The sequence below is a fragment of the Erinaceus europaeus genome, chromosome 12 (genome assembly GCF_950295315.1).
Source record: "Erinaceus europaeus chromosome 12, mEriEur2.1, whole genome shotgun sequence".
NCBI lineage: Eukaryota > Metazoa > Chordata > Mammalia > Eulipotyphla > Erinaceidae > Erinaceus > Erinaceus europaeus.
Window position 1 is genome coordinate 40,037,753 of NC_080173.1, and position 25,596 is coordinate 40,063,348.

Consider the following 25,596-nt stretch of genomic DNA (forward strand, 5'->3'; position numbering starts at 1 on the left):
CGGGGCCTTCCCGGAGGTGGGCCCGGGCCTAGACGGACGTGCCGGCCGGCCAATGGGCACGCACCAGCTGCACTCGGCCGGTCTCTACCGGCCAGACAATGGGAAGGGCCGGGCCCGGGCTCGACCGAGCTCGCGAGGAGAAGCCCCTGAGCCTGCGCCGCTCGTGAAGCGTGCTGGGATCTGTAGTCCGCAAGCTGAAGCTCCAGCGTGGGCGGCTTAGGACAAACTTTGACGGGGTTGGAGCCTGTCCTGCAACTTCAGAGAGGCGTCTACCGTGCTCCGACAGGCGAGCCATGTATAAATTCAGGTCCTGGGGTCATCCTGGACCGCCAACCGAGAGTGCTCCGACCCTTCCGCGACTGTTCCCCAGCCATGCCTGCCGGTAGCCAGTTTGGACCTTACCAGTGTCACGGGAACCGCCCTCCTGCTCCCCGCCCGCCGCTGAACTTTCTTTCTCTGGCTGTTTGACTGGTCTGGAATGTGCTCCTCAGTCCCCCAAACCAGGAGAGCTCCTACACAGCCTTAGGACCCAGTGCAAAAGGATCTGAGCAGGGAACTCGGCCCAGCAGAGAGCAGAGGCTTTTTGCCTCCGAGATAGGATTTTGGCTTTTGCAAAATGGGGGAAGGGCCGGTCCTGCAGGAATTGTGCAAAAACAAAGCTCTAGATTAGTTTATCCCCACCCACCGCCCAGGCCTCTTTCTGTATTCGACTGTAGTCTTTGAGGCTGGGCCTTCCTGTCCATGCTGGGGCTAAGCTGCCCTTGGCACAAGCCAGGTCTGAGCTTCCAGAAACTTCTAAGAACCAGACCCAACCTGCTGTGTCAAGTGGTGGACCTGACTTCTTGACGCCCAAGCGAATGAGGGCTGGGCTGTTGGAACTGAATCTGCAAGAGGGACAACAGGTGGGTGGGGGAGGAGGAAGAAAGAGGATAGAAGTAAAGAACATCAAAGTCTAAAAGTGCCTTCCTGGGGCTGCATTAGGAGATGTCAGTGGATTAGACTTTCAAGCTAGAAGTCCTAAATTCAATCTCTGGCATCGCCTGTGAGTAATGCTCTGTTATGTGTTTCTCTCTCTCTCTCTCTCTCTCTCTCTCATTAATAATATAATGTAGAGCCCGCAGGATAGTTCACCTGCAGGAGTGCCTGCTTTGCCATGTATGCAGTCCTAGTTTACATTGGGCCCCCACCATAGTGGGGGTAGCTTTAGTGCTTTGTGCTCTCTCTCTCTCCCTCCCTTCTCCCACCTCTCTCTCTCAGAAAAAGTTGACCCAGAGCAGTGAAGCCCTAGTGACTTAAAACAAACAAACAAACAAACAAAAAACTAAGAGAGCAGGAACCTCACATTTCCACTATAGAGCCTATATTTCCCCCAGTCCTGGAACCTTAGGGTGGGGTGCACTTTCCTGCATGCTTCTCTCAATTCATACCAAATAATATTGCATCCGCCGATCACGACCAAATCAATGCAACGAGTGCCACCCCAGCATGCTTCACTTCAGACTGTGTCCAGAGACTTCAGGTGTGGAATGACAACCCTTCAGTTTCATTACTCGGGTGAGACCTTTCCTTTTATAGTATTCTCTAATTCCATTCCAGACAGTTCACTTCCTAACAAAGTCCCAAAACCTAGATATAGACCAGGTCCTCTGAGATAGAGCATATGTTCACACGTCTCCATAAACTAGGGCAAAATATATACCTGAAAGCAGAAGTACACAATAGTCTACAGTGAGTACCCCCCAACACTTCATCTGCACTACTCTAGCCTTCAGGTCCATAATGGTTCAACAATTTGTTTGGCTTTGTATGTTAACTCTTTTTTCAGCCACCAGGTTCCAGATGCTAGCATGATGCCGACCAGACTTCCCTGGACAGATGACCCACCAATGTGTCCTGGAGCTCCACTTCCCCAGAGCCCCACCCTACTAGGGAAAGAGAGAGGCAGACTGGGAGTATGGATCGACCAGTCAACACCCATGTTCAGCAGGGAAGCAATTACAGAAGCCAGACCTTCCACGTTCTGCAACCCACAATGACCTTGGGTCCATACTCCCAGAGGGATAGAGAATGGGAAAGCTATCAGGGGAGGGGATGGGATATAGAGATCTGGTGGTGGGAATTATGTGGAGTTGTACCCCTCCTATCCTACGGTTTTGTTAATGTCTCCTTTTATAAATAAAAATTTAAACAAATTTTAAAAAGCATACTGTTTCATGTACTATTCAAATCCTTTTCAGGTTTCTTTTTAAAAATATTTATTTATGGGGGCCAGGTGGTAGTGCAGCAGGTTAAGCGCATGTGGCACAAAGTGCAAGGACTGGCGTAAGGATCCTGGTTCAAGCTCCTGGCTCCCCACCTGCAGGTAAGTTGCTTCACAGGTGGTGAAGCAGGTCTGCAGGTGTCTTTCTCTTCCCCTCTGTGTCTTCCCCTTCTCTCTCTCCATTTCTCTCTGCCCTATCCAACAACGACAACAATAATAGTAACAACACCAATAAACAAGGGCAACAAAAGGGGAAAAATGGCCTCCAGGAGCAGTGGATTTGTAGTGTAGGCACCGAGCCCCAGAGATAACCCTGGAGGCAAAAAAAAAAAATTACTTATTTGAGCCAGAGAAATTGAGAGGGGAGAGGAGAGAGAGAGAGAGAGTTAAGTCTATGGCCATACCACCCTGAACATGCCTGATCTCAGAAGCTAAGCAGGGTCAGACCTGGTTAGTACTTGGATGAGAGAGAGAGAGACGGGGGGGGGGGGCACCTGCAGCACTGCTTCACTACTTGTGAAGCTTTTCCCCTGCAGGTGGGGAGTGGGGTTTTGAACTTGGATACTTGTGTTTTGTAACATATACACTTAACCAGGTGCACCACCACCTGGCCCCTCTCAGGTTTTTTAAAAAAATATTTATTCCGTTTTGTTGCCCTGTTATAGTTATTATTGTTGTTATTGATGTCATTGTTGTTGGATAGGACAGAGAGAAATGGAGAGAGGAGGGGGGAAGACAGGAGGGAGAGAAAGACAGACACCTGCAGACCTGCTTTACCGCCTGTGAAGCAACTCCCCTGCAGGTGGGGAGCTGGGGGCTTGAACCGGGATCCTTACTGGGGTCCTTGCGCTTTTCGCTCAGGTTTCAACTGACATAATGCTCACAACAGTTCAATATAAGAGAAAATAATACTTACTTTAGGGACTGGAGAGAAAACTCACCAGATAAGGCCCAGGGTTGAGTCCTAGCTCAATGAAAAAGTGACCTAGAGGAGTGGAAACAATAATATTAACATCCACTTTTACAGATGAAAGAACTAAGATGGTAAAGGGGCAGGAGAGGCTTAGGCCTGCAATGAGGGCAGAGAAGGCTGGACTAAGGGCTTAATCCTCCTAGCTCCCCCCGTGCAGGCAGCTTACTGACCCAGGGTTCTGGTCCCTACCTTGCAACCCACTGGCACCACTAGTGATTAAAACACATACACACACACACACACACACACACACACACACACACACACTGCATATTAGATAATGTGAGCATCTACCTGGAAAGGCTGTGGTGGAGATAAAATGAACTGGTGCCTGGGAAGATTCCACAGCACCTGGCAGACAGGCAGGCAGAGCCGTATGTTAGCTGTTATTACAGCCCTGAGTAATTGTTATCTGAGCTCTTCCCTCTGTCACCCTGGGCAGGTCCCTAGCCTCTCCTAGTCTCAGTCTCAGAAATGTGACTTAGTCATCAGGTGGTAAGGGTGTGAGACAGAGCTTACCACCTGCACTCAGTGGAGCTGTTGTGGAGGGACACACAGGACTCTAGGAGCCCAGGAGAGGTGTCCAACCCAAGGAAGGTACCCCCAGCTAGCAAGGGTTCTTCTCCTTTTTAAATGAGACATATAGAGAAAAAGACACAGAAGGAAACATCAGAACACTGTTCAGCTCTGGCTTATGGTAGTGCTGGGGATCGAACCTGGGAGCTTGGGGCCTTAGGCATGAAGGGCTTTTTGTATAACCATTATGCTATTTCCCTAGCCCACTACCAAGGGTTCTTGATTCTCTTTTTGCCCCCCTCTTATCCAAAGCACTGTTCTGCTCTGGTGGTGCTGGGAATTAAACTTGGGATCTCAGAACCTCAGACATGAATGGTTTTGGTGATTTCAGCTAGCCCACCATGAGGGCTGGGCTGGGGTGTGTGGGGGGGGGGGAGGCAGGAGGACTCCTGAGTCAGTAGTGCTGGGAGCAACACCCAGCCAGAAATAGGCTGCTATGTTTTGGGCATTTCCTGGGTGGGCAGCTTCTCTCTGCCTCTTCCTAGCCCAGCTCTGGGTGGGATCCAGATTTGACTTTAGATCTCAAGACATGCCCCTCCTAGCTGGTTGACGCAGGGACTCAGATAACCCAGAGCAGGGGTTGAGCAAGTGCTCCAGCAGGGGCTTATGTCTTTGGGACTCTCCCTATGGAGTGGCGCCTCACCAAGACAAGCCAGGCCCGTTACCTCCACTTTGTTGTTTTGTTTTGTGACCATCAGGGCCCCATCACTCCAGGCTAACTTTTTCAGAAAGACAAAGATGGAGATAGAAAGACATCATAACACCAAGGCTTCCCTCAATAGTAGAGAATAGTAATAACAGCAATAACAATAATGTATAGACTACAGCTGGGGAAACAGCTTAATTGGTAGAGCATCCGATTGGCATGTCTGAGGTTCCCAGTTGCATCCCTGGTGACACAGGTACCAGACTTGCCCAAGATCACCTGTGAAGAGGAGGAAAGAATGGGTGACAGAGGAAAACCCCAAAAGGAGGCTGAACAAGGGTAGCAGGGAGTGAGTGGCAAACCAGGAGGGCCTGTAGAGGGAGGCAGGCCTTGCCTTTAAAGAGCTGGCTCAGGTCCCAGCCGAGGCCACGGCACTCCTCTGCTGTCCAAACCACACAGGCAGTTTCCTTCTGGCTGCTCTCCAGGGGGAGGCCTGAGGATTCCTGGAGTGGAGTCTGGGCTGGGGTAAGAAGCGAGGAGAAAAAGTGGGGTGGGGGTGGCTGGAAGACCACCAAGGAGAAGCCTGAGGGAGGGTATGGGTCCTTCATCCTGACTGGTGAGTGTTCCTAGGTTAGTTCACAGAGGGTGAAGACTCCTGGGCCTCTGTGAAGAAAACAGATGCAAGTACTGAGCAGCCCTAGACTGCCCTTACTTTACAGGGGAGCAAGCAGACTCTGAAGGGGCCTGTTCCATCATAGAGTGGGTCTGGGTGCACTGGCTCCCTGGAGTGTCAGGACTGAGGTTCTCAGGGCTGGGCAGGTCATAGGCCTGTTGATCACAGAGGGTGAATAATTTGCCTAAATGTGCACAGCTACCAAGAGAAAAGTTGTCAATTTGATTCTAGGCCCCGGTAAGGTATTATTACAAGTTGTGGTGAGAATGCAATAAGACTACTTGTATGAGGAGTCTAAGAGCTTCTATCTCCCAGTGTGGATGTGAACACACAGATACTCTGGGAGGTGCTGAGGGACCCCAGTGGCAGCCCTGAGCAGACTGAGTGGGGTCAGATAAAGTGGCTTCCAGTAGGAAGTAGCCAAGGCAGAGGGTACTGCTATGTGCAGACCTGGGAGAATGCCTCCATGGTAGGGGAGTTGGCATAGAGGTGGTATGGGGTCCAGCTGAGCTCTGCCCACTGTAAAGTGGTTGGCCTGTGGCAGGGCAGCTGGCCTTGTTTGCCCCTTGGGTCAGTGTCCCTCCTTACACCATAACCCTGGGTACCTGGGCTAAGAGGGGTAGAAGCAGTGGGAATCAAAGTTCTTACCTCTCTTTAGGGCTTCACTCCTATCCAAACCTAGTGACACCATTGCTTAGATTCTGGTGCCACACTGTGGACATGGGGAGAACTGCACCAGTGGGAGCCCTGACACACCCCTGACAGATACCCTATACTTCCAAGCCACCAGGCCTGGAATCCCTTAATTTCTCACCATTACAATGCCTTCCTCATTTTCCCCCCTGGCATTCCATGGCCTTCACTATTCCAGATGGGGTAGGAAGAGAAAGAAATCACAACACAGAAGCTTCCTCAGATGCCTTGGGAGCTGGGGAATCAAACCCATAGCCAAGCAGGCACCCTCCCAGGTGAACTATCTTGCCAGACCCCCTTATGAACTTTTTTTCCCTTCTTAATTAATGAGGCTGGGTGGTGGTGCACTTGGTTGAGTACACATATCACCATGTCCTGGGTTCAAATCACTGGTCCCCACCTGCAGAGGGAAGTTTCACATGCAGTGAGGCAGGGCTGCAGGTATCTCTCTTTCCCTATCTCCCCTCCCTGCTCAACTTCTCTGTCCTATCAAATAAAAATATTTTAAAAAAACATATATCCAGGGTGGGGGTATAGCATAATGGTTATGCAAAGAGACTTTCATGCCTGAGGCTCTCAAGTCCGAGGTTCAATCCCCCACACCGCCATAAGCCAGAGCTGAGCAGTGCTCTGGTTAAAATAAATATATATATGACTTGGGTGGTAGCGCTGCGGGTTAAGCACACATGGCACATGGACCACATAAGGATCCTGGCTCCCCACCTGCAGAGAGGTCACTTCACAGGCAGTGAAGCAGGTCTGCAGGTGTCTATCTTTCTCTTTTTGCCTGTCTTCCCCTCCTCTCTGGATTTCTCTCTGTTCTATCCAACAACAGCAGTAATGGCAATAACAACAACAAGGGCAACAAAATGGGAAAAAAGGCCTCCAGGAGCAGTGGATTTGTAGTGCAGGCACCGAGCCCCAGCAATAACCCTGGAGGCAATATATATCCACGATAGAATCAGAACATCCCTCTGGACATGGTACTTATTCTAAGTTCAGTGCTTTAGCCATGGTGCCATCTCCTGGGCCTCCGTTGTTGCTTTTTATTGTCTTCAGCACAGCAGCCCCAGGGATCTTAAGTCTGGTCACATCTTGCTCTGCTCAAAGTCTCCAAATGGGAAGTTATTGACAAGAGCCATTGGCAAGTCATTTATTGTGCCACCACCCTTCACAATTCCTATGGTGACCCTATAGTGACAGTTTAAAATCAGACCCAATGGGAATATTTACACCATGGGAGTTGGCAAACATCACACGAGATTTGTTATTACTGATGTTCTGGACTAGCTCCACCTAATAGAGATATAATGCAAGCCACATACCTATAAACTTGAGAATATAGATTTAAAACAGCAACAAGAAACAGGTGAGATTAATTTAAATAGCATTTTTATTTAACTCAGTATGTCCAAAATATTATTTCAACAAGTAATCAATATAAAGTAACTAATAATATATCTTACATTCTTTGTTTTATACTAACTCTTCAAACTCTGGTGTGCTGTTTAGACGCTAAGCACATTTTTCACACTAGCTATGTTTTAAGTGCTCAATGGCAGAACTGTCCAGTGGCTGCCCCAGTGGACAGCACAGGCCCAGATTGAAGAAATCAATGGAGAAAACTGCAAAGGTGCAGGTTAAGCTGAAGAGCAGTGCTGCGGCTGAGAAATGGCAGTCCAATTAACATTACTGGTTCAGACAAGAAATCATGTATCAGAACTGATGCTCAACTTGTTGGGAAAGGAACAGTATAGTAAACTGAACAGTGGTTCCTAAACCTATCAGATCCTCATCCTTGGAATTTGAAAATACTCTTCGCACTTGAATTTTCTTTAGACTTTGCCAGAGTGTTGGCATGGGGAGATTAGGTTTTATGGTCAAAGTGGGCATGTTCTAGTGAGAGACAGGGAGATCTGGGGCACACACAAAACCATGTGACATGAGAAGTGAAGGCAGGACTTATGTGGCCATAAGGCAGTGTGATTATACTCCCTGTCCCCCCACCCCCACTCCAAACTACTGGAGGCAAGGACTAGAGTATCTGGAAGCTATGTCAACACTGATTTCAACCCAGTGATAGTGGTTTTCTGACCTCCAGAGCAGGAAGAAATTAAAAAAAAACTTATTTGAAGTCACTGACTTTGTGGAAACTACTGGGTTGTTGGAAAAGTTGTAGTGTATTCTTCTATGGCTTTCTATGCAAAAATGCAACAGGATTATTCCAACAGCTCAAAATAGGATCGGACAAGGTGTTTGCCTTATTGCAGTTGAAATCACCACAGGTAGGCTCCAAAATATAGTAAAATCAGAAAAAAACAATTCTGAGAAACAGTAAACTATACATAATTTATAATAGTATTCTATTTTATTACTTTTTATCTGATGTGTTTTCTTTCATCAGTATAATTTTTATAATAATCTAATTTGTGTGTATGTGGTAAAGAACCAGGTCTGGGGAGTCAGGTGGTAGCTCAGTGGGTTAAGCGCACATGGTATGAAGCGCAAGGACCAGTGTATGGATCCTGGTTCGAGCCCCCAGCTCCCCACCTTCAGGGGAGTCACTTCACAGGTGGTGAAGCAGGTCTGCAGGTGTCTTATTTTTCTCTCTCTCCCACTCTGTCTTCCCCTCCTCTCTCCATTTCTCTCTGTCCTATCTAACAATGACGGCATCAATAACTAGAACAACTAAAAAAAGGGGGGGGGGGCAACAAAAGAAAAAATAAATAAATATATATATATTTTAAAAAAGAACCAGGTCTGTTTGTATCCTCAGCACAGAGCTGGGCTTGTAGGATACTTTTTTTTTTTTTTTTTTTTTAGTGAACACAGAGTTGGAGAAGTGGGTTTCCCATGTGGGCAAGGCTTGGTGCCATATGTTGATGGAACTCAACACTTGGCCCCAATAGCCAGTGCCTCAGAAGAATTCAGAGTCTGGTGTGTGACCCCTGAATTTCATTAAGAGTACTCAGAGGTGAGGGGCCATGCAGCTGCTGTATAAGGGGACCTGTGAGGGGTGGATCACCTATAGTCTCCCAGCCCCTCAATCCTGTTAACAAAGAGCCTCTTTCACCCAGGAACTAGGAAAAACCCACTCTTCCTAGCAGTCAAACTATAGACAAGATCTTTCCTCCCAAACCCCTACTCGCCCCCATCCCACGGACAGTCTGAATGAGCTTTGGTAAGTCACTCTGCCTCTCAACTCCAAAATCTACTCTCAGGGTATCTACCCAAGGCCAGTATCTGTGCAGCTCAGTAACTACTTCTCCAGGCCTAGTTGGTCACAGACCACACAGAGCCTCTAGTTCCCCCTTCCTCGTATCTTATCACTGACTACTGATTTGCAGGACTGAGCCATGATCTATCATGTGCTCCCTCTGGACCCATTCTTTATTAAATGGCAGTTAAGTAATCTGCCAGAGTTCCACAGCAAAGTGGCTCTGGTCATAGGAGGCAAATGAAAGAGACTACAGAGTATGCCAGGGTCTGGAGGGACTAAAATCTTCTGGGTCTCAACTCAAGCTTATCCCAAACCCATCTGCCGTATGCCCTTATGCTTATGTCTGTTTCCCACAACTTACTATACACATCTTAAAAGCAGGGGTTTTTAAAAAACAAGAGCTTTTGCTTTCAATTGTAGCTAGAGTGAGGATTTGGCCAATACATAGTAAGACATCGAGAATGTGGTCTGGGAGGGTGGCGCAGTGGATAAAGCATTCGACTCTCAAGCATTAAGTCCTGAGTTCATTCCCCAGCAGCACATGTACTGTGACGTTCTGGTTCTTTCTCTCTCACTAATAAATAAACTCTTTAAAAAATCAAGAATGTAATGAGTAAAAACATTTGCATTTCTTCTACAAAGGTAAAGCTCCCTTCTGACTTTGCTCATGCTGTCCCTTCTTTTTCACACAGCTGCTCTAATCACTCTAGGGAGAGGGGCTTCCAGAACTCAGCAGGCTGTGGCCCTGGCTTCTTTGGGTCTATAGTATACTGGGTGCCTACATATGTAGTTTTAAGAAGTTCATCCTCCTTAGAATAAGAGAAAAGGCAGTAGGCAGAAGGAAAGTGCACATCTGGCTTTCAGTCCAGGGCTAGACATGCAGGAGACCCTGTGCCAGTGACTAGTTGTCTCCCCTGGGGCCCTGGCATACAATAAGCTCTGCCCTCACCACCATCCCCCACCCAATTCCATCCAGAGTATGAGAAGACACAGGGATTATAGCAGAACCAAGAGTAAGCTCTCTCTTATGACAGCATCAGACAACTGTTTCAAAATATATTAGATTTGGTTTTTATTGTAGAGCACACATATCAGGGCAAAATGCTGCACATACAACTACAAATCATTTTTTTGGGGAAAAAAGCTGTAAAAATAAAAAATAAACTGCAACTGCTTTACTTATGCAGTCCCAACTTGAGGAATCCATGCTGGCAAAAGTCCTGGCCCCTGAGAGGGCTTCATGATGATGGCTGCCCCATGCCTAAGCCTCTGTAAGACAAGGTTCCCTGGATGGTGACAGTCTAGGGACTGGGTAGGTTTCTGCTCTCACAAGACTTGGGTCTTGGCCCTGGCTGGCAAGGAGACATTCCTAATGAATCTAGATCAGCAAAACCCTGCAGCCTTCAAATATCAGAATAGGTGGAAATTGCAAAAAGACTATCCTTTTCTTCTCTTACTACTGGTAATAGCCCCTTCCCCATCTCCCACACCCAAGGAGAAGGTCTACCCAGTATGCAGGCCTGAGCACTGGCCTTGGATACATGCTGCAGGCAGACAGAAAGATGGGAAAGAGAAAAGCCAGGAGACCAAAGGGGGAGAAACAAACTCAAAAGAAAAGAAAAAAAAAAAAAAAACCCTACTACACCACAACAATTTTCCATATCCCGACACTAGATTTGGAAGGAAGGAAACCAGTCTCTCTAGCTAGAAACAATGGCTAAAACTGCCCCAATGTGTCCAGTCTAACTGTTCCCATATGATTACATGCCTAGGCCTGAAAGAAACAGCCCAGCAGAGGCATGCCCTTGGCAAGAGAGGTCAGGGTAAGACCACAGCAGCTGGCACCTCTGCTCTTCGTGGGCAGAGCAGACCAGTGGGTATGGAGGGAGCTCAGGGCTTGGCAATAGCTCTAAGGCCAGCACTGTCTCAGTCCGCCTACTCACCCTGAATACTCTGCCACGAGAAGAGGTTGTCAGTGTGCTTCAAGGGTCTAGAGAGCAGGTGGGAGGGCAGTAAACCCCTGCAGTGCCTGAAAGGCCCAGAAGACCTCAACCCAGTGCTGATGGGGGGAGGGGGCAAAGATGGAGACTTTTACAACCCTAGAGATTTAAAGCAAAACAAGAAATTTCTTAACTAAGACATTTCGTTGCTTTCAAATAAACCCAGCCTGACACAGCCCCACCCACTGAAAATGGATGCCCCACACTGCTAATGATCACTCCAACATGAGTGTCTGTCCCCTCAAGATACTAATAGCCTTCCCTTATATTCAGCAAGAATACCAAGAACATGAGAACCAGGTCCTAACCAATCTTCAGCCTTAATAGATGATAACAGTAAAGAAAAATAAAAATAAAGAAAAAACAGAAACAAAACCCTTAAAACAAAAAGAGGGGGCCACTAGTAAGGATTAACCAGAGTTCCCAGGAGGGCAGAACAGGCCTCAGTGTCTCCGCATCTTCACCTTCCGGGCAGGGCTGCCTGCTGCCTCTGAGCAGTCCTCTCCCGGCTCATAGGACTTGCGCCAGTAGTTCTCAGAGCTGAAGCTACCCCTCCGCCGGTGCGCAGGAAGCAGCACTGAGCGCCGGTTCTCTTCCTTGTCCATCTCCAGGATCCGAGGTCTGCAAGTAAAGGGGTAGTGGGGTGTTAGCCAAGAGAGAAAGAAACCTGGCTCCCCAACTGAGTGTGGGTCTCTGAGGCTTTTCTCAACTACCCAGTGGAGTCTGCTTAAATGACTTGAGTCCCAGGATTCTGCTAAGGCTGCCAGACAGAAGGTGATTTTCTCTATCATAGACTCAAGATGCTGCATGGCCCTGAGTCTATATCAATTTCTACTATTTTCCTCTCTACCTATCACTTCTCCAATGATCAACTCCTTTTGTCACTGAAACCACCAAGCTTGTCCTGCTTCAAGGTTCCAGCCCATCAGTTCTTCCTGCCTGAATGCCTTTCCTGCACATCTTCCTTACCCTTCTGGTTTCAGCTGAAACCACAGATCTTTAGAAAACTTCCCCAATCCTTCTGAAATAGGTCCCTGGCCCACTATCTCCCAAGTCTGAGCTTTCCGAATAACATAAGTAGAACCCACAAGAGCATTTGGATTCAGGGAAGTCATGGAAAGACCCTGAACTGTTCTCACTTGTCAAAGTCTCAGTCTAACCCTTTCTCTCTGGGCATATGAACAGTTAGACAAGTGGGAATACCAGTAACCCAATCAAACTAAAAGAGTTCTGGAAAGGCCAGGCACCTAATCTCTGATCCTGGTTTTCCCACCCAGCTCACCCCACAGCCAAGTCAGAGGGCAGCTCTGCTGGCTTTTGCTGAGGGCCCAAGCTTAGCACCTGTGGGCAGCATCAGGGTCTGCCTTCCGGTGGGACCGTTTGGGTTTCAGAGTGAGATCCCGGTTATTTCCCGACAGGCGATCTGAAGTGTAGCTGGGTGGTAACACAGAGCTGCTTAGAGACTTTGTTTCCAACCGGGGTGCATCTAATCTTGTCCTGCAAAGGAAACATGGAGTTGCCAGTGGGATTCATCAGAGCAAGTCTTGCTGTGGCCAGTTTTCTGATGTTAGGTATCAGCTGCTCCAGTGGAAAGGTCTCAAGAGGGCAGTTTTACAGGGACATTTTATTTTACTAGCCACCTAGGGCCCCACTGGGCACCTACAGACATCTCTGTCCTTGCCTGAAATACTAAGAGGTTCCCCTTGCCCAGGACTGAGGAAGGTCTGGAGAGACACAAAGTCTCTCACACAGGGACATGGAAGGTGCAGCAGAGTCATGAGAACAGACCCAGATCCATTTTACATGCTTAGCTCTGGCCCCGCCAGTCACTCACCCAGCAGTTGGCAGCTTCTGCTTGTTCCAAGAAACCAAAGCCAGAGGGATTCTGAGGATAAAGGTCCCAACTACAGCAAGTATGGATGGGGGAAGAAGACTGTAACAGCCAAGGAGGGTAAGAATATCTGGGGAGTGGTCTAGGTTTTTTTATAAAGACAAATCAGGAAGTTTCTGAGAAACCTCAGAGAGGCCAGAGGCTTCTTGTATGGTATGGAAAATATGGGTAATTTGGAATATGGTAATTAGTGGCTGGAAGAGGCCTAGAAATGTAGTATAATGGTAACAAACGAACTTTTTATTTTTTTAATTTAATTAAATTAATTTATTTATTCATGAGAAAGACAGGAGGAGAGAAAGAACCAGACATCACTCTGGTACATGTGCTGCCAGGATTGAACTCAGGACCTCATGCTTGAGAGTCTGATGCTTTACCCACTGCGCCACCAAAAGAACCTTTTCTACCTTAGGTATCAAAAGGGTTTCAGGTTCAATTGCTAGCACCACCAGAAGCCAGAAAAAAAAAAGAAGCTGTGGTCAGGGAGGTGGTGCAGTGGATAAAATATTGGACTCTCAAGCATGGGGTCCTGAGTTCAATCCCCAGCAGCACATGTACCAGAGTGCTATCTGGTTCTTTCTCTCTCCTATCTTTCTCATGAATAAATAAAATATTTTTTAAAAAAGAGTATAACTGTTAAAAAAAAAAAAGGAGCTAAAAGCGGCTCTTCACAGAAGGGATGGTCAGAGATGGGCCTTCTAGAAATCCAGCCTCCTATATCTACTACTTGAGAGAGAGAAAAACAGAACATCAATCTGGCATATGTGATGTTAGGGATTGAATTCCAGATTTCATGCTTGAGAGTCCATCACTTCATCTGTTGTTTTACCTCCCAGGCCTCTGCCCCCTGGGGTAAGTACATCTCACAGCATCTAGAAGCTTCTAACCAGCTTCTAGTCCTTCTGTTACTGTTGCTACAGAGGCAAAACTACTCTGGACCAACTTTCTTTCCAGATAGAGAAGTGAACACACAGAGAGGGAAAGACAATGCAATGCAGTGGAGGTAGGGCTAGAACCTGGACTGTGTGCATGGTAAAGCAGGTGCACTATCTGGGTAAGCTATTCTGCTGGCCCACCTGCCTCCAATTCTAAAAGCCACCAAACCACAGAAGTCAGAATAGAGCCAGATCACAAACCCAGGGCCCATCAGAAGTGTAACTTCAGAGCATGTCCCTTTTAAGTCAACCTCCAGGGAGGCTAGGCTCCCCAGAGTTCAGTGGGGAGAGCCCCAATTTTGGAGTCTAGAAGCCCAGTTCTAGCAGAAAAGTCTAGACTTGGGTCTGGGTCTCCTCAGGAGGCAAGAGGAACAGAGATCTGTTTTACAGACCTGACTGAACATGTGTGGGTCACAGTAAGGCACCCAGCTATGTGAGGTAAGTGTTTAACAGTAAAACACCACACCCCAAAAAGCACAGTGTCAAAGCAGGGACTCAGATATGAGGGAAGCCAGAACAAAGGGAGGATGACCAAATGTCAAAGTCACAAGTAACCTGAGAAGGAAGGAGGCCAGCTCTGTTTGAGGTGTTGCCCTCATGGTCTGCAGGGAGGAGTATTCCTACTGTGGGCCTGGGGAGGCCAGGCCAATAGCCAAGGCCATACAACTACTACTTCACGTGAGCTCTCTTCCCTATCACCCAGCAACAAGCTCTTCAGGAACACCACCAACCACCCACAAACATAAACCACCCTCACCAAACACCCTCGTGGCTATAAAGCCTGACTTTGCTCCTGGAGGGAGGAGGCAGGGAGCAGTGCAGCAGACCTGTCCTAGCTCCCCAAGTCTACTGAGTAATCTGAGCTCTAGCACCTCCAGAATTTTCACCACTGGTTATCTACAACTTCTCCTGCCCTGCTTTCCCCATAAGTCTGTAAAACAGGTCTTTGGTCCTAAGGTAGTTCTGAGAGGTGTAGACCTGAGTGGGATCAAAGAGAAGGTACCCTCAGCACACTGTCCTGTGCACCCAACAAGCCTCCCCCATACAAAAGCTTATAAGATATCCAGCCTGGTTACCACCCTGTCACACCACACGTGTAACCTAGAGCTCAAGCAGCATGGGTGCCTGGGGACAACCCCCCCGCCGCCGCTTCAGCTCTGGACACCAAACACCAGGCGGCCTGCTTTGCCCCACATCCCTCACCCCATGCCAATAACTGTCTACAGGGTTACCCTTTCTTTCTGTTCCATGTGCCCCTGCTCACTACCTCAACTACCATAGCCTTCCTCATTCCCTACCCTTTACCCTTTAGGTTGGGAGGATGGGGGACAGTGAGGCAGGGCCTAGGAGAAGTACTCACCCAGCACTGAGTTTAACCACCCCAACAACACAACCTTAACTCTCTTACAGGAGAGACCACAGGGTGTGGTATCAGAGAGGATGGGGCACATCAGGCCAGGAGCCCAAATTAACTACACCCTCTGGTGTCAGCTTTCTCTCTCTCTAATTTCTATTTATTTATTTAGTATCAGACAGAAATTGAGAGGGGAGGGGGAGACAAGAAGAGGGACAGAAAGACACCTGCAGCCCTACGTCACTATTTGTGAAGCTTTCCCCCTGCAGGCAGGGATAGGAACCCAGGTCCTTGTGCACTGTAGTGTGTGTGCTCAACCAGGTGAGCCACTGCCTGGCCCTGGCTTCCTCTATTTCTCAAGCAGATCAGTCAGAATACCAAATGGGGAGGGTATATGCATGTGGTCACATATACACACTGGACCAGGGAACAAAGGTGTAATGGAAACAATGGCAGGTGAAGCAGTTATTCACACCTGGCGCACACCCTCTACTTTGCCACACACAGCCTCATATTCAGGCAGGATCTCCCTTGATCCCTGTGACCCCTCGGGTAAAGGACCAAATGTGTGGGGGTTGGGCGGTAGCGCAGCACGTTAAGCACACATGGCGCAAAGCACAAGGACCAGCGTAAGGACCCTAGTTTGAGTCCCCAGCTCCCCACCTGCAGGGGAGTCGCTTCACAGGCAGTGAAGCAGGTCTGCAGGTGTCTGTCTTTCTCTTCCCCTCCTCTCTCCATTTTTTTCTGTCCTACCCAACAATGAACGACATCATCAACAATAACCACAACAAGGCTACAACAAGGGCAACAAAAGGGGGAAAAATGGCCTCCAGGAGTAGTGGATTTACGGTGCAGGCACTGAGCCCCAGCAATAACCCTAGAGGCAAAAATAAATAAATAAATAATAAAGAAAAAAAAATGCCACTTAATCCAACCACCTAAAATCAATCTCATGTGCAAACTCCTCACCCCACTTCTGGAGTCCCAGTGACCTTTAGTCTTCTCTGACTACAGCAGGTCACACTGAGCTTTTCACCCATCTCTGTGTCCTAGACTGGACTGCTTCAAAGTCCCTGAACTTCTATGTCCTGACCTTCAGGTAGCACTTCTCTGGAAAGCCTTTCTTGACCCATCTTTGGTAAAATACTAAATGTTAGTCTTCTCCCAAAGGATGAAGGGAATATGAAGAGACCATTTTATTATATAGCTGGCAATAGCATGAAACTAGTACACATCAGGTATGGTTAACATCTGGCATTTAATAAATCTAACTGCCGTGGTCGGGGAGGTATTGCAGTGGTTAAAAGCATTCGATTCTTGGGGAGTCGGGTAGTAGCACAATGGGCTAAGCACACATGGTGCAAAGCACAAGGACCCGCGTGTGGATCCTGGTTCGAGCCCCGGCTCCCCACCTACAGGGGAGTCGCTTCACAGGCAGCGAAGCAGGTCTGCAGGTGTCTTTCTCTCCCCATCATCCCCTCCTCTCTCTTTTTCTCTCTGTCCTATCTAACAATGAAGACGTCAATAACAACAACAATAAAAAAAACAAGGGCAACAAAAGGGAAAATAAATATAAAAAATTAAAAATTAAAAAAAAGCATTAGATTCTCAAACATGAGGTCCTGAGTTCAATCCTCAGCAGCACATGTACCAAAGTGTTGTCTGGTTCTCTCTCTCTCCTCCTTTCTCATTAATAAAATAAATAAGATTTAAAAATCGATAAATCAATCTAGCTGCATTTTCCAGTTTAGCCTATTCTTAGATGAGCTCCACTTAACCCGAAGCAAGCAAGTGGGTTATTTACATCACTTCTGGATACTTTATCTGGGACTGCTAACTGTGAAGGAATAGCAGCTATGTAAGCAGACTTGGTACATTCCTGTGGGATTTCTGAGGTATATTCCCATGGGATTGCAAGCTGTGGTTACCAACTAGAAGGTCCATGAGCCCCTTTCCAAGTAGGGTTCACCCCTTTATTCTCAGGGTTAATGTGGAGCAGCATCCCATCTAGTGCCTGGTTCCTGATAGGCAGATACCTGGCATGAGGCAGCACGCATGATCCTTTAAAGCAAACTTTGCATATCAGGACATGGTGGAGGGTGCCATTCCCTAAGTCCCAGTGAAATGCTAGAGCCCAGAAGTAGGCTAGCCTCTTGATTCTTTAATCAATCACCTAAAATCTGAGGCCTGGGAAATGGTACATAAGTTAAGAGTGCCAGACTTGCAAGCATGATGTGCCAATTTAAATATATTTAAATATTTTATTTGTTGGATAGAGATAAGAGAAATTGAAAGAATTTTGGAGAGAAAGGGATACCTGCAGTACTGCTTCACCACTTGTGAAGCTTTCCCCTACAGGTGGAGACCAGGGACGTGAACCTGGATTCTTGCAAGTAGTAACATGCCTGCTCTACTGGGCTTGCCACTGCCTGGCCCTCTCAATTGATTCTACTTTTTATTTTTATTGCCACCAGGATTATCGCTGTGGCTTGGTATTGGCACTATAAACCCACCACTCCCAGGGGCTTTTGTTTCGTTTTGTTTTGTTTTGATAGGACAGAAATTGAGAGGGGCAGGGGAGATAAAGAAAGATGAACACCTGCTGACCCGCTTCACTGCTGCAGGTGGGGAGCAGGGGCTCAAACCCAAGTCCTTGCACATAATAATTCAATTGAGTGTGCCCATGAGTTTGATAGGGTTTTTTTTTTTATATTTATTTATTCTCTTTTGTTGCCTTTTATTGTTGTAGTTATTGTTGTCATCGTTGTTGGATAGGACAGAAAGAAATGGAGATAGATGGGGAAGACAGACACCTGCAGACCTGTTTCACTGCCTGTGAAGCAACTCCCCTGCAGGTGGGGAACTGGGGGCTCAAACTGGGATCCTTACGCCGGTCCTTGTGCTTGGCGCCATATGCGCTTAACCTGCTGCACTACCGCCCAACCCTGAGTTTGATTCTTGATACCATGTATGTCAGATTAATGCCCTGGATTTTTCTCTCTCATAAATAAATAAATCAGGGCCAAGTGGTGCAACCAGTTGAGTGCATATATTATAATGCACAGGGACCAGGTTTGAGCCCCCCTGCCCTGCCCCCACCTACAGGAGGACAGCTTTGCAAGTGGTAAAGTAGTGCTGACAGGTATGTCTCTCTCTCTCTCTCTATTATCTTTATTTAAAACCCAGATTCCCTGCCAGAAGTACCAGGGATAAGCAGTTTGCCCTGGGCAGGCTGGGAAACAGGCACACTTGGGAAAGCTGGGGGATGCTGAGTGGCCCTAAGGAGCTGACAATTATCTCTTACCAATCAGTCTCTACTTGCATGGCAGAAGCAAAAAAAAGTTCTCTGCACTCCAGCTTTTAAAACTCACAACATCCCTATAATGACACAGCAGGAAAGAGCAAAGACTTAAGAAACTTCACTGAACAAACTACCACGGGACTACAAAGTCCAGCATTAGGAGGCTCAGGTTTAGAAAATGAGAAAGTAGGACATACCCCTCTCCCTCTGTCTGAGGACCAGGGCTAGACTCCACCCATCCGAACACAGATCCCCTAGATTGCACCAAGACCGAAGATACCCACCACACCCACACTTTGCTTTCTGGATAGCATCTGGGCCAAGTTATTTCATTTATAACCTTGTCACGCCAAGTTGTCTTCTTTCTGTTTTATTTTATTTCAATTTTTTACTATTTAAAATTTTATTGCCATAAGGTTATTGCTGAGGCATAGTGACTAAATGCATACACCACTCCTGGCAGTCATTTTTTCCTTTTTTTTTTCTCCCCTTTTCCTATTTTACTTGATAGGACAGAGAAAAATTGAGAGGGGAGAGGGAGGTAAAAGGAGAAAGATATAGATACCTGCAAACCTGTTTATGAAGCTTCCCCCATAGGTGGGGAGCAGGGGCTTGAACCCAGGTCTTTGTGCATGTAATGTGTGTGCACCACAGCCTGGCCCCATCCTTTATTAAGACTACAGCTATGCTTCAGAAATGCTTCCCATTGGTCTGAATAGCCCTCCTCTGGCATGTCCCTACTCCTATGGCAAGAATGTGCACTATGAGGTTGTGTTTGTGGTGAGGGGTGTTAGAAGGATACAGGTGTGTATATGAGGCCTACTGTAAGGTGCAGCAGTAAACACCAGAGTCTTCAGGGATGGCTGGATCAACCAACATCCAGTACATATATGTAGTTCATTTGGGGTGGGAATGGAGTGGATAAGATGAACACACTGATAGGAAGTATTCCCAACAGAGTCCAGGACACACACCTATGGATCATACCAAGAAAAGCAGGTTCTACAAAATTGAGTGGATAGGGGAAAACACCAAGAAATCAGGCTGGATAGATAGGCAAAGTACTAAAGAGCCCAAAGAAGAAATTACAATTTACCTCATAAATATCAGAAATGTCGAATATTGTAGTAGGACACCAAAGTAAAAACCCTGGGGTGAGGGTGAGGGTGAGGGTGGATATTCGGCTTCATGGGGTTGGGGGTGAGGGGTGAGGGGAGGATGGGATGGGACAAAGTCTTTTGATGGTGGTAATGGTGTTTACATACACTCCTATTAATTTGTAGTCATATAAATTACTATTTAATATGAGAGGAGAAAAATTAGTTGAATGTCTCAAATTTTTAATGCACAGACCATAGACTGAGTCTTCGATATGCTGACTCTCTTAAAAGCTTAGAACAGGGAGAACAGAAGCAACAAGTGGCACAGCTATATACAAACAATGTCAAAGGACATAAATTATGGTGATACGTTGTGTATGATACAGCAAATCCTAACAGGGATTTTTCAAAGTTAACCCAATTGCCAAATAATGTGATTATAGCAATAACTTTCTATTGCCTTCTTAAACCCTAAGACAGCAGGAACCTCCCACTTCCTCTATAGAACCTATATTTCCCCAGTCCTGGAACCTCTAGAGTGAGGCTCACTTTCCTGCATGCTTCTCTCAATTCATACCAAATGATAACGCATCTGCCGATCCTAACCTAATCAACGCAATGAGTACCACCTCAGTATGCTTCACTTCAGACTGTATCCAGAGACTTCAGGCATGGAATGTCAACCCTTCAGCCTCATTACTTGGGTGAGACCTTTCCTTTCATAGGACTCTCTAATTCCATTCTAGGTGGTTCACTTCCTAACAAAGTCCCAAAACCTAGATATAGACCAAGTCCCATGAGATAGGGCATATTTTCACATGTATCCATAAATTAGGGCAAAATATGTACCTGAAAGCAAAAGTACATAATAATCTACAGTGAGTCTGTATGAAGCTCATAAAGAAATAGTGTCTACTTAGACTTAGATACCCTCCTCACCTATTTCTTATTATACTTGTGAGCTCGGATCTACAGGGATGCAGAGGTCACAAAGGCTCCTAAGCTGAATATGGGCCCCAGATCATATCAAATAGATGGGTTTACAGTCAACAATATTTATACACCTTTCCCATCTTTGGGAGCTACTCTCTTCCCTGATCCGGCTTTCTGGTCCTTTTTCCAGCCATGACATCATCTCCCCAGACAATAACTTGGATTCACCTGCATATCAGATTTCAGGCTCAGGGGAAAAAACAAAACAAAACAATAAACTAGTATAGCCACAGGCCCTTTGGATATAACTAAAATATGCCTACCAGCTATCTACAAAACAGAGACGCCCCCCAACCTTCACTTGCACTACTCCAGCCGTTAGGTTCATGATTAGTTAACAACTTGTTTGGCTTTATATGTTAACTCTCCTTTCAGCCACCAGGTTTTAGATGCTCGTATGATGCCAACCAGACTTCCCTGGACAGACAACCCCATCAATGTGTTCTGGAGCTCGGCTTCTCCAGAGCCTCGCCCCACTCGGGAAGAGAGGCAGGCTGGGAGTATGATGGACCTGTCAACGCCCATATTCAGTGGGGAGAAGCCAGACCTTCCACCTTCTGCATCCCACAATGACATTCGGTCCATACTCCCAGAGGATTAAAGAATAGGAAAGCTGGGGCTGGGTGGTGGCGCACCTGGTTGAGTGCACATGTTACAGTGCCCAACGACCCTAGTTTGAGCCCTCGGTCCCCACCTGCAGGGGGAAAGCTTCACAAGTGGTGAAGCAGGACTGCAGGTGTCTCTCTCTCTCTCCCCTCTCCATTTCTGACAATCTCTATACAATAAAGATAATAAAAAATAAAAATAAAAAAGAATAGGAAAGCTGGGTGGAGGGTAGATAACATAATGGTTATGCAAACAGATTCATGCCTGAGGCTCCAGTCCCAGGTTCAATCCCCTGCACCACCATAAGCCAGAGCTGAACAGTGCTCTGGTTAAAAAAAAAAAAAAAGGAAAGCTTGCACCACAAATCCACTGTACCTGGAGGCTATTTATTGCCCTTTTTAAAAAAATCATTGTTGTGGTTATTATTGTTGTTGTTATTGATGTCATTGTTGTTGGCTAGGACAGAGAGAAAAAGAGAGGGGAAGAGAAAGACAAGACTACTGTAGATCTGTTTCACCAACTGTGAGACAACTCCCTTGCAGGTGGGGAGCCGGGGGCTCGAACCCGGAGATCCTTAAGTTGGTCCTTGCACTTTGCACCATGTGCACTTAACCCACTGCGCTACCGCCCGACCCCAAGTTGTACCTCTCTTATCCTATGGTTTTGTCAGTGTTTCCTCTTTTTTAAAAAATATTTTATTTATTTATTTCCTTTTGTTGCCCTTGTTTTATTGTTGTAATTATTCTTGTTGTCATCGTTGTTGGATAGGGCAGAGAGAAATGGAGAGAGAAGGCGAAGACAGAAAGGAGGAGAGGAAGGTAGACACCTGCAGACCTGCTTCACCACCTGTGATGGGACTCCCCTGCAGGTGGGGAGCTGGGGGCTCGAATCTGGATCCTTAAACTGGTCCGTGCTCTTCACGCCACGTGTGCTTAACCCGCTGCGCTACCGCCCAACTCCCTGTCAGTGTTTCCTTTTTATAAATAAAATAAAACTTGAAAAAAAAATGTCAATCCCTCTCTTCTGGACTTTGAGCTGGCTCCTTAAAGTTGAGCACTTCCCATGGGTTGGGTAGTAGCACAGCCGGTTAGGCACACAAAGTATGAAGCAAAGGATTGGTACAAGGATCCCAGTTTGAGCCCCCAGCTCCCCACCTGGGGGGGGGGGGTCACTTCACAAGCAGTGAAGCAATCAGGTAGAACCCGAAAAGTTATATATGGGAAAAAGTTATATGGGAAAAAGACGTCAGGAAGGAACAATACTCTGGGTCCCATCAGGAAGGAACTATACTCTGGGTCCCATCACTTCTGGCTGTTGGCCTGTATTAGGATTCACAGACAAAGGAGGTGAAGAGTCAGGTGGTACACCCAGTTGAACACACACATTACCAGGCACAAGTCCCCAGCCCCACTTGCAGAAGGGAGCTTCATGAGCTGTGAAACAAATGCTCCAGGTGAGAGAGAGAGAGAGAGAGAGAGAGAGAGAGAGAGAGAAAGGGAGGATGTGTGTATGGGTGTGTGCACATGCATATCTGTTTCTCTCCTTTCCTCTCAATTTCTTTCTGTCCTACCAAATATATATTTTTATTTTTACTTTTAAAATGGAAATATTGACAAGACCATAAGATAAGAGGGGTACAAGTCCATACAATTCCCACCACCAGAACTCTGTTTCTCATCCCCTCCCTTAGCTTTCCTATTCTTTCACCCTCTGGGACTTTGGAGCCTCAGGCATGAGAGTCTCTTTGCATAACCATTATGCTATCTACCTCTGCCCCCTCTGGGAGTATGGACCCAGGGTCACTATGGGGTACAGAAGATGGAAGGTCTGGCTTCTGTAATTGCTTCTCCACTGAACATGGGCATTGGCAGGTTGATCCATACTCCCAACCTGTCTCACCTATCAAATATTTTTAAAAGGAAGTGAAAACATATAAAAACCCTTCTGATGAATCAAGAATATTACCACGTGCAAGGACCTGGGTTTCAGGCCTTTGGCCCTCACCTGCAGGGAGGAAGCGGTGAAGCAATGCTGCAGGTGTTTCTCTCTCTCTCTCTCTCCCTACCCACCCTCAATTTCTTTGACTATCCAATATACATTAAATATATATCTATAGATATTTAAAAAGTGACCATTGGGTGGTCCGGGAGGTGGCACAGTGGTTAAAGTATTCGATTCTCAACCATGTGGTCCTGAGTTCAATCCCCGGCAGCACATGTACCAGAGTGATGTCTGGTTCTTTCTCTCCTCCTATCTTTCTCATGCATAAATAAATAAATTCTTTTTAAAAAAAAAGTGACCAGGGAGTCGGGCTGTAGCGCAGCAGGTTAAGCGCAGGTGGCGCAAAGCACAAGGAGCGGCATAAGGATCTCGGTTCGAACCCCGGCTCCCCACCTGCAGGGGAGTCACTTCACAGGCGGTGAAGCAGGTCTGCAGGTGTCTATCTCTCCTCCTCTCTGTCTTCCCCTCCTGTTGCTGAGGACTTATTCTGATGCAGTCTCCGCCCCCAGGTTTTTCTATGCTCCGCTAAATCCTAGAGTGCCCCCTTTCAACCAATCCTGGCTCCGCCCCCAGGTTTTTCTATGCTCCGCTAAATCCTAGAGTGCCCCCTTTCAACCAATCCTGGCCCTACACGGCACCCCTGGTTGTCGCCCAATAAAAAGCCCCCTCACCCCTCCCCTCGCTCTCTCTGGGCTCTCGGCTCTCCCTCTCTGAGGTCTCACTCCCTGCTCTCCCCCCGTGGTCGGCCATTGCTGGCTGGCTCCACGTGGTCTGAACCAAACCTCCCCCCCCATCCTATAATAAAGATCTGTGTACCCCTTTGCTCTGGATGTCCGCTCTCTTCTCTGTGGTGCAGCCCGACACCAGACCACCTCAACAACATCTGGCGCCCAACGTGGGGCACGAACCCACGACCCTGAGATTAAGAGTCTCATGCTCTACCGACTGAGCTAGCCTTAGCACCAACTTACTGGGCAGGGATCTTCTGGAATGTCTTAATGTTAGGATATCCACAGACGCCTCTGCAGAGCGTAAAACTCATTCCCGCGATACCAGGTCTATTCAGCACCCCCAATACTAAATGCCACTGTTCGTAGCCAAACACCCCGCTTAAGCTGGCTTTCTAATGAGCCTGTCTGGGTGGAACAGTGGCCTTTACCTAGGGATAAGCTAAAAATTTTAAAAGAGCTCGTCCGAGAGCAGTTGTCCTTGGGACACATTCGTCATTCTCGAAGCCCATGGAATACTCCTGTCTTTGTGATTAAAAAGCGCTCGGGAAAATGGCGCCTCCTTCAAGATCTCCGTGCAGTAAATAAAACCATGCAGGTCTGGGGCTCCCCCCAAAGGGGTTTGCCTCTTGCTTCTGCAATTCCCACGGGAATTCCAATCATAGCTATTGATATACAAGATTGTTTTTTCTCTATCCCCTTGCATCCGCGAGATTGTAAACGTTTTGCCTTCTCTGTTCCGTCTATTAATAATGCCAGTCCCGCTGATAGATTTGAATGGGTGGTGCTGCCCCAGGGTATGGCCAATAGTCCTACGATTTGTCAGGAGGCTGTTAAATCTGCCCTTGTCCCATATATTCATAAGGGCCTTAATATTTTTCATTATACAGATGATATTTTAATATGGGGAAAATCAGATACAGATCTCTATGCCTTACGTGATTTTCTCATTCCTGCATTAAAGAAAAGCGGCCTTAATGTAGCCCCTGAGAAGATACAGCTAATCCCTCCAATATCCTTCCTAGGTTCAGAGATTTCTCTAACGCAAATTCGTCCCTTAAAACCTAATATTACCTTCCCTTCTAACCTTACTCTTGCTTCTTTACAAAGTTTTCTAGGAAATTTAAATTGGCTTAGGCAGTATCTCTATCTGCCCACAAGCTGCCTCCAACCACTGTTTGACCTGTTGAAAGGAAACAAACAGCCCTCTTCAAAACGTAAGTTAACTCCTGAGGCCTCCTTGGCACTGGAAAGGGTTAACCAGGCCCTCCAGGAAATGCACCTTGTTCGATTCTCCCCCTCCTCTCCGGTAAACCTTCTAATCTTCAACTCCACCCCCACAGTAGTAGGGGCACTGTGGCAAGACCATGGGGTTCTCGAATGGCTTCACACGCCAGTAGGAGGAGCTCCAAGACTCCTCACTGAGATAGATGCGTTAGCATTCATGGTTCGCCAAGGGAGAAATAGGTCTGTGCAGGTCTTAGGGAAAGAACCGGATTTAATCATTCTGCCCTTTTCTCTCACAGATACAGAGTGGCTTATACGCCATCATTCCCGCTTTGCCATAAGCTTCGTGGGGTTTCCAGGACAAATAGATAACCATTTTCCTTCTAATAAATTGATAGCTTCTTTACCTCTTCTGCCTC

At 47.1% G+C, this 25,596-nt stretch overlaps 1 protein-coding gene across 2 annotated transcripts in view; it reads right to left on the reverse strand.

Moving 5' to 3' along the window:
- Positions 1 to 8,562: 8,562 nt before the first annotated feature.
- Positions 8,563 to 25,596, reverse strand: part of ALKBH5 (alkB homolog 5, RNA demethylase) — a 41,111-nt gene continuing 24,077 nt past the window's right edge. The window contains exons 2-3 of one of the 2 annotated variants that reach the window (XM_016189611.2): positions 12,383 to 12,538; positions 8,563 to 11,662 (exon numbers count right to left, since the gene is read on the reverse strand). In XM_016189611.2, coding sequence (XP_016045097.1) covers positions 11,485 to 11,662; positions 12,383 to 12,538 — 334 coding nt within the window. In that variant the 3' untranslated portion in view covers positions 8,563 to 11,484. The remainder of the gene's footprint in view (positions 11,663 to 12,382; positions 12,539 to 25,596) is intronic. The other variant, XM_007526194.3, reaches the window with a different exon arrangement.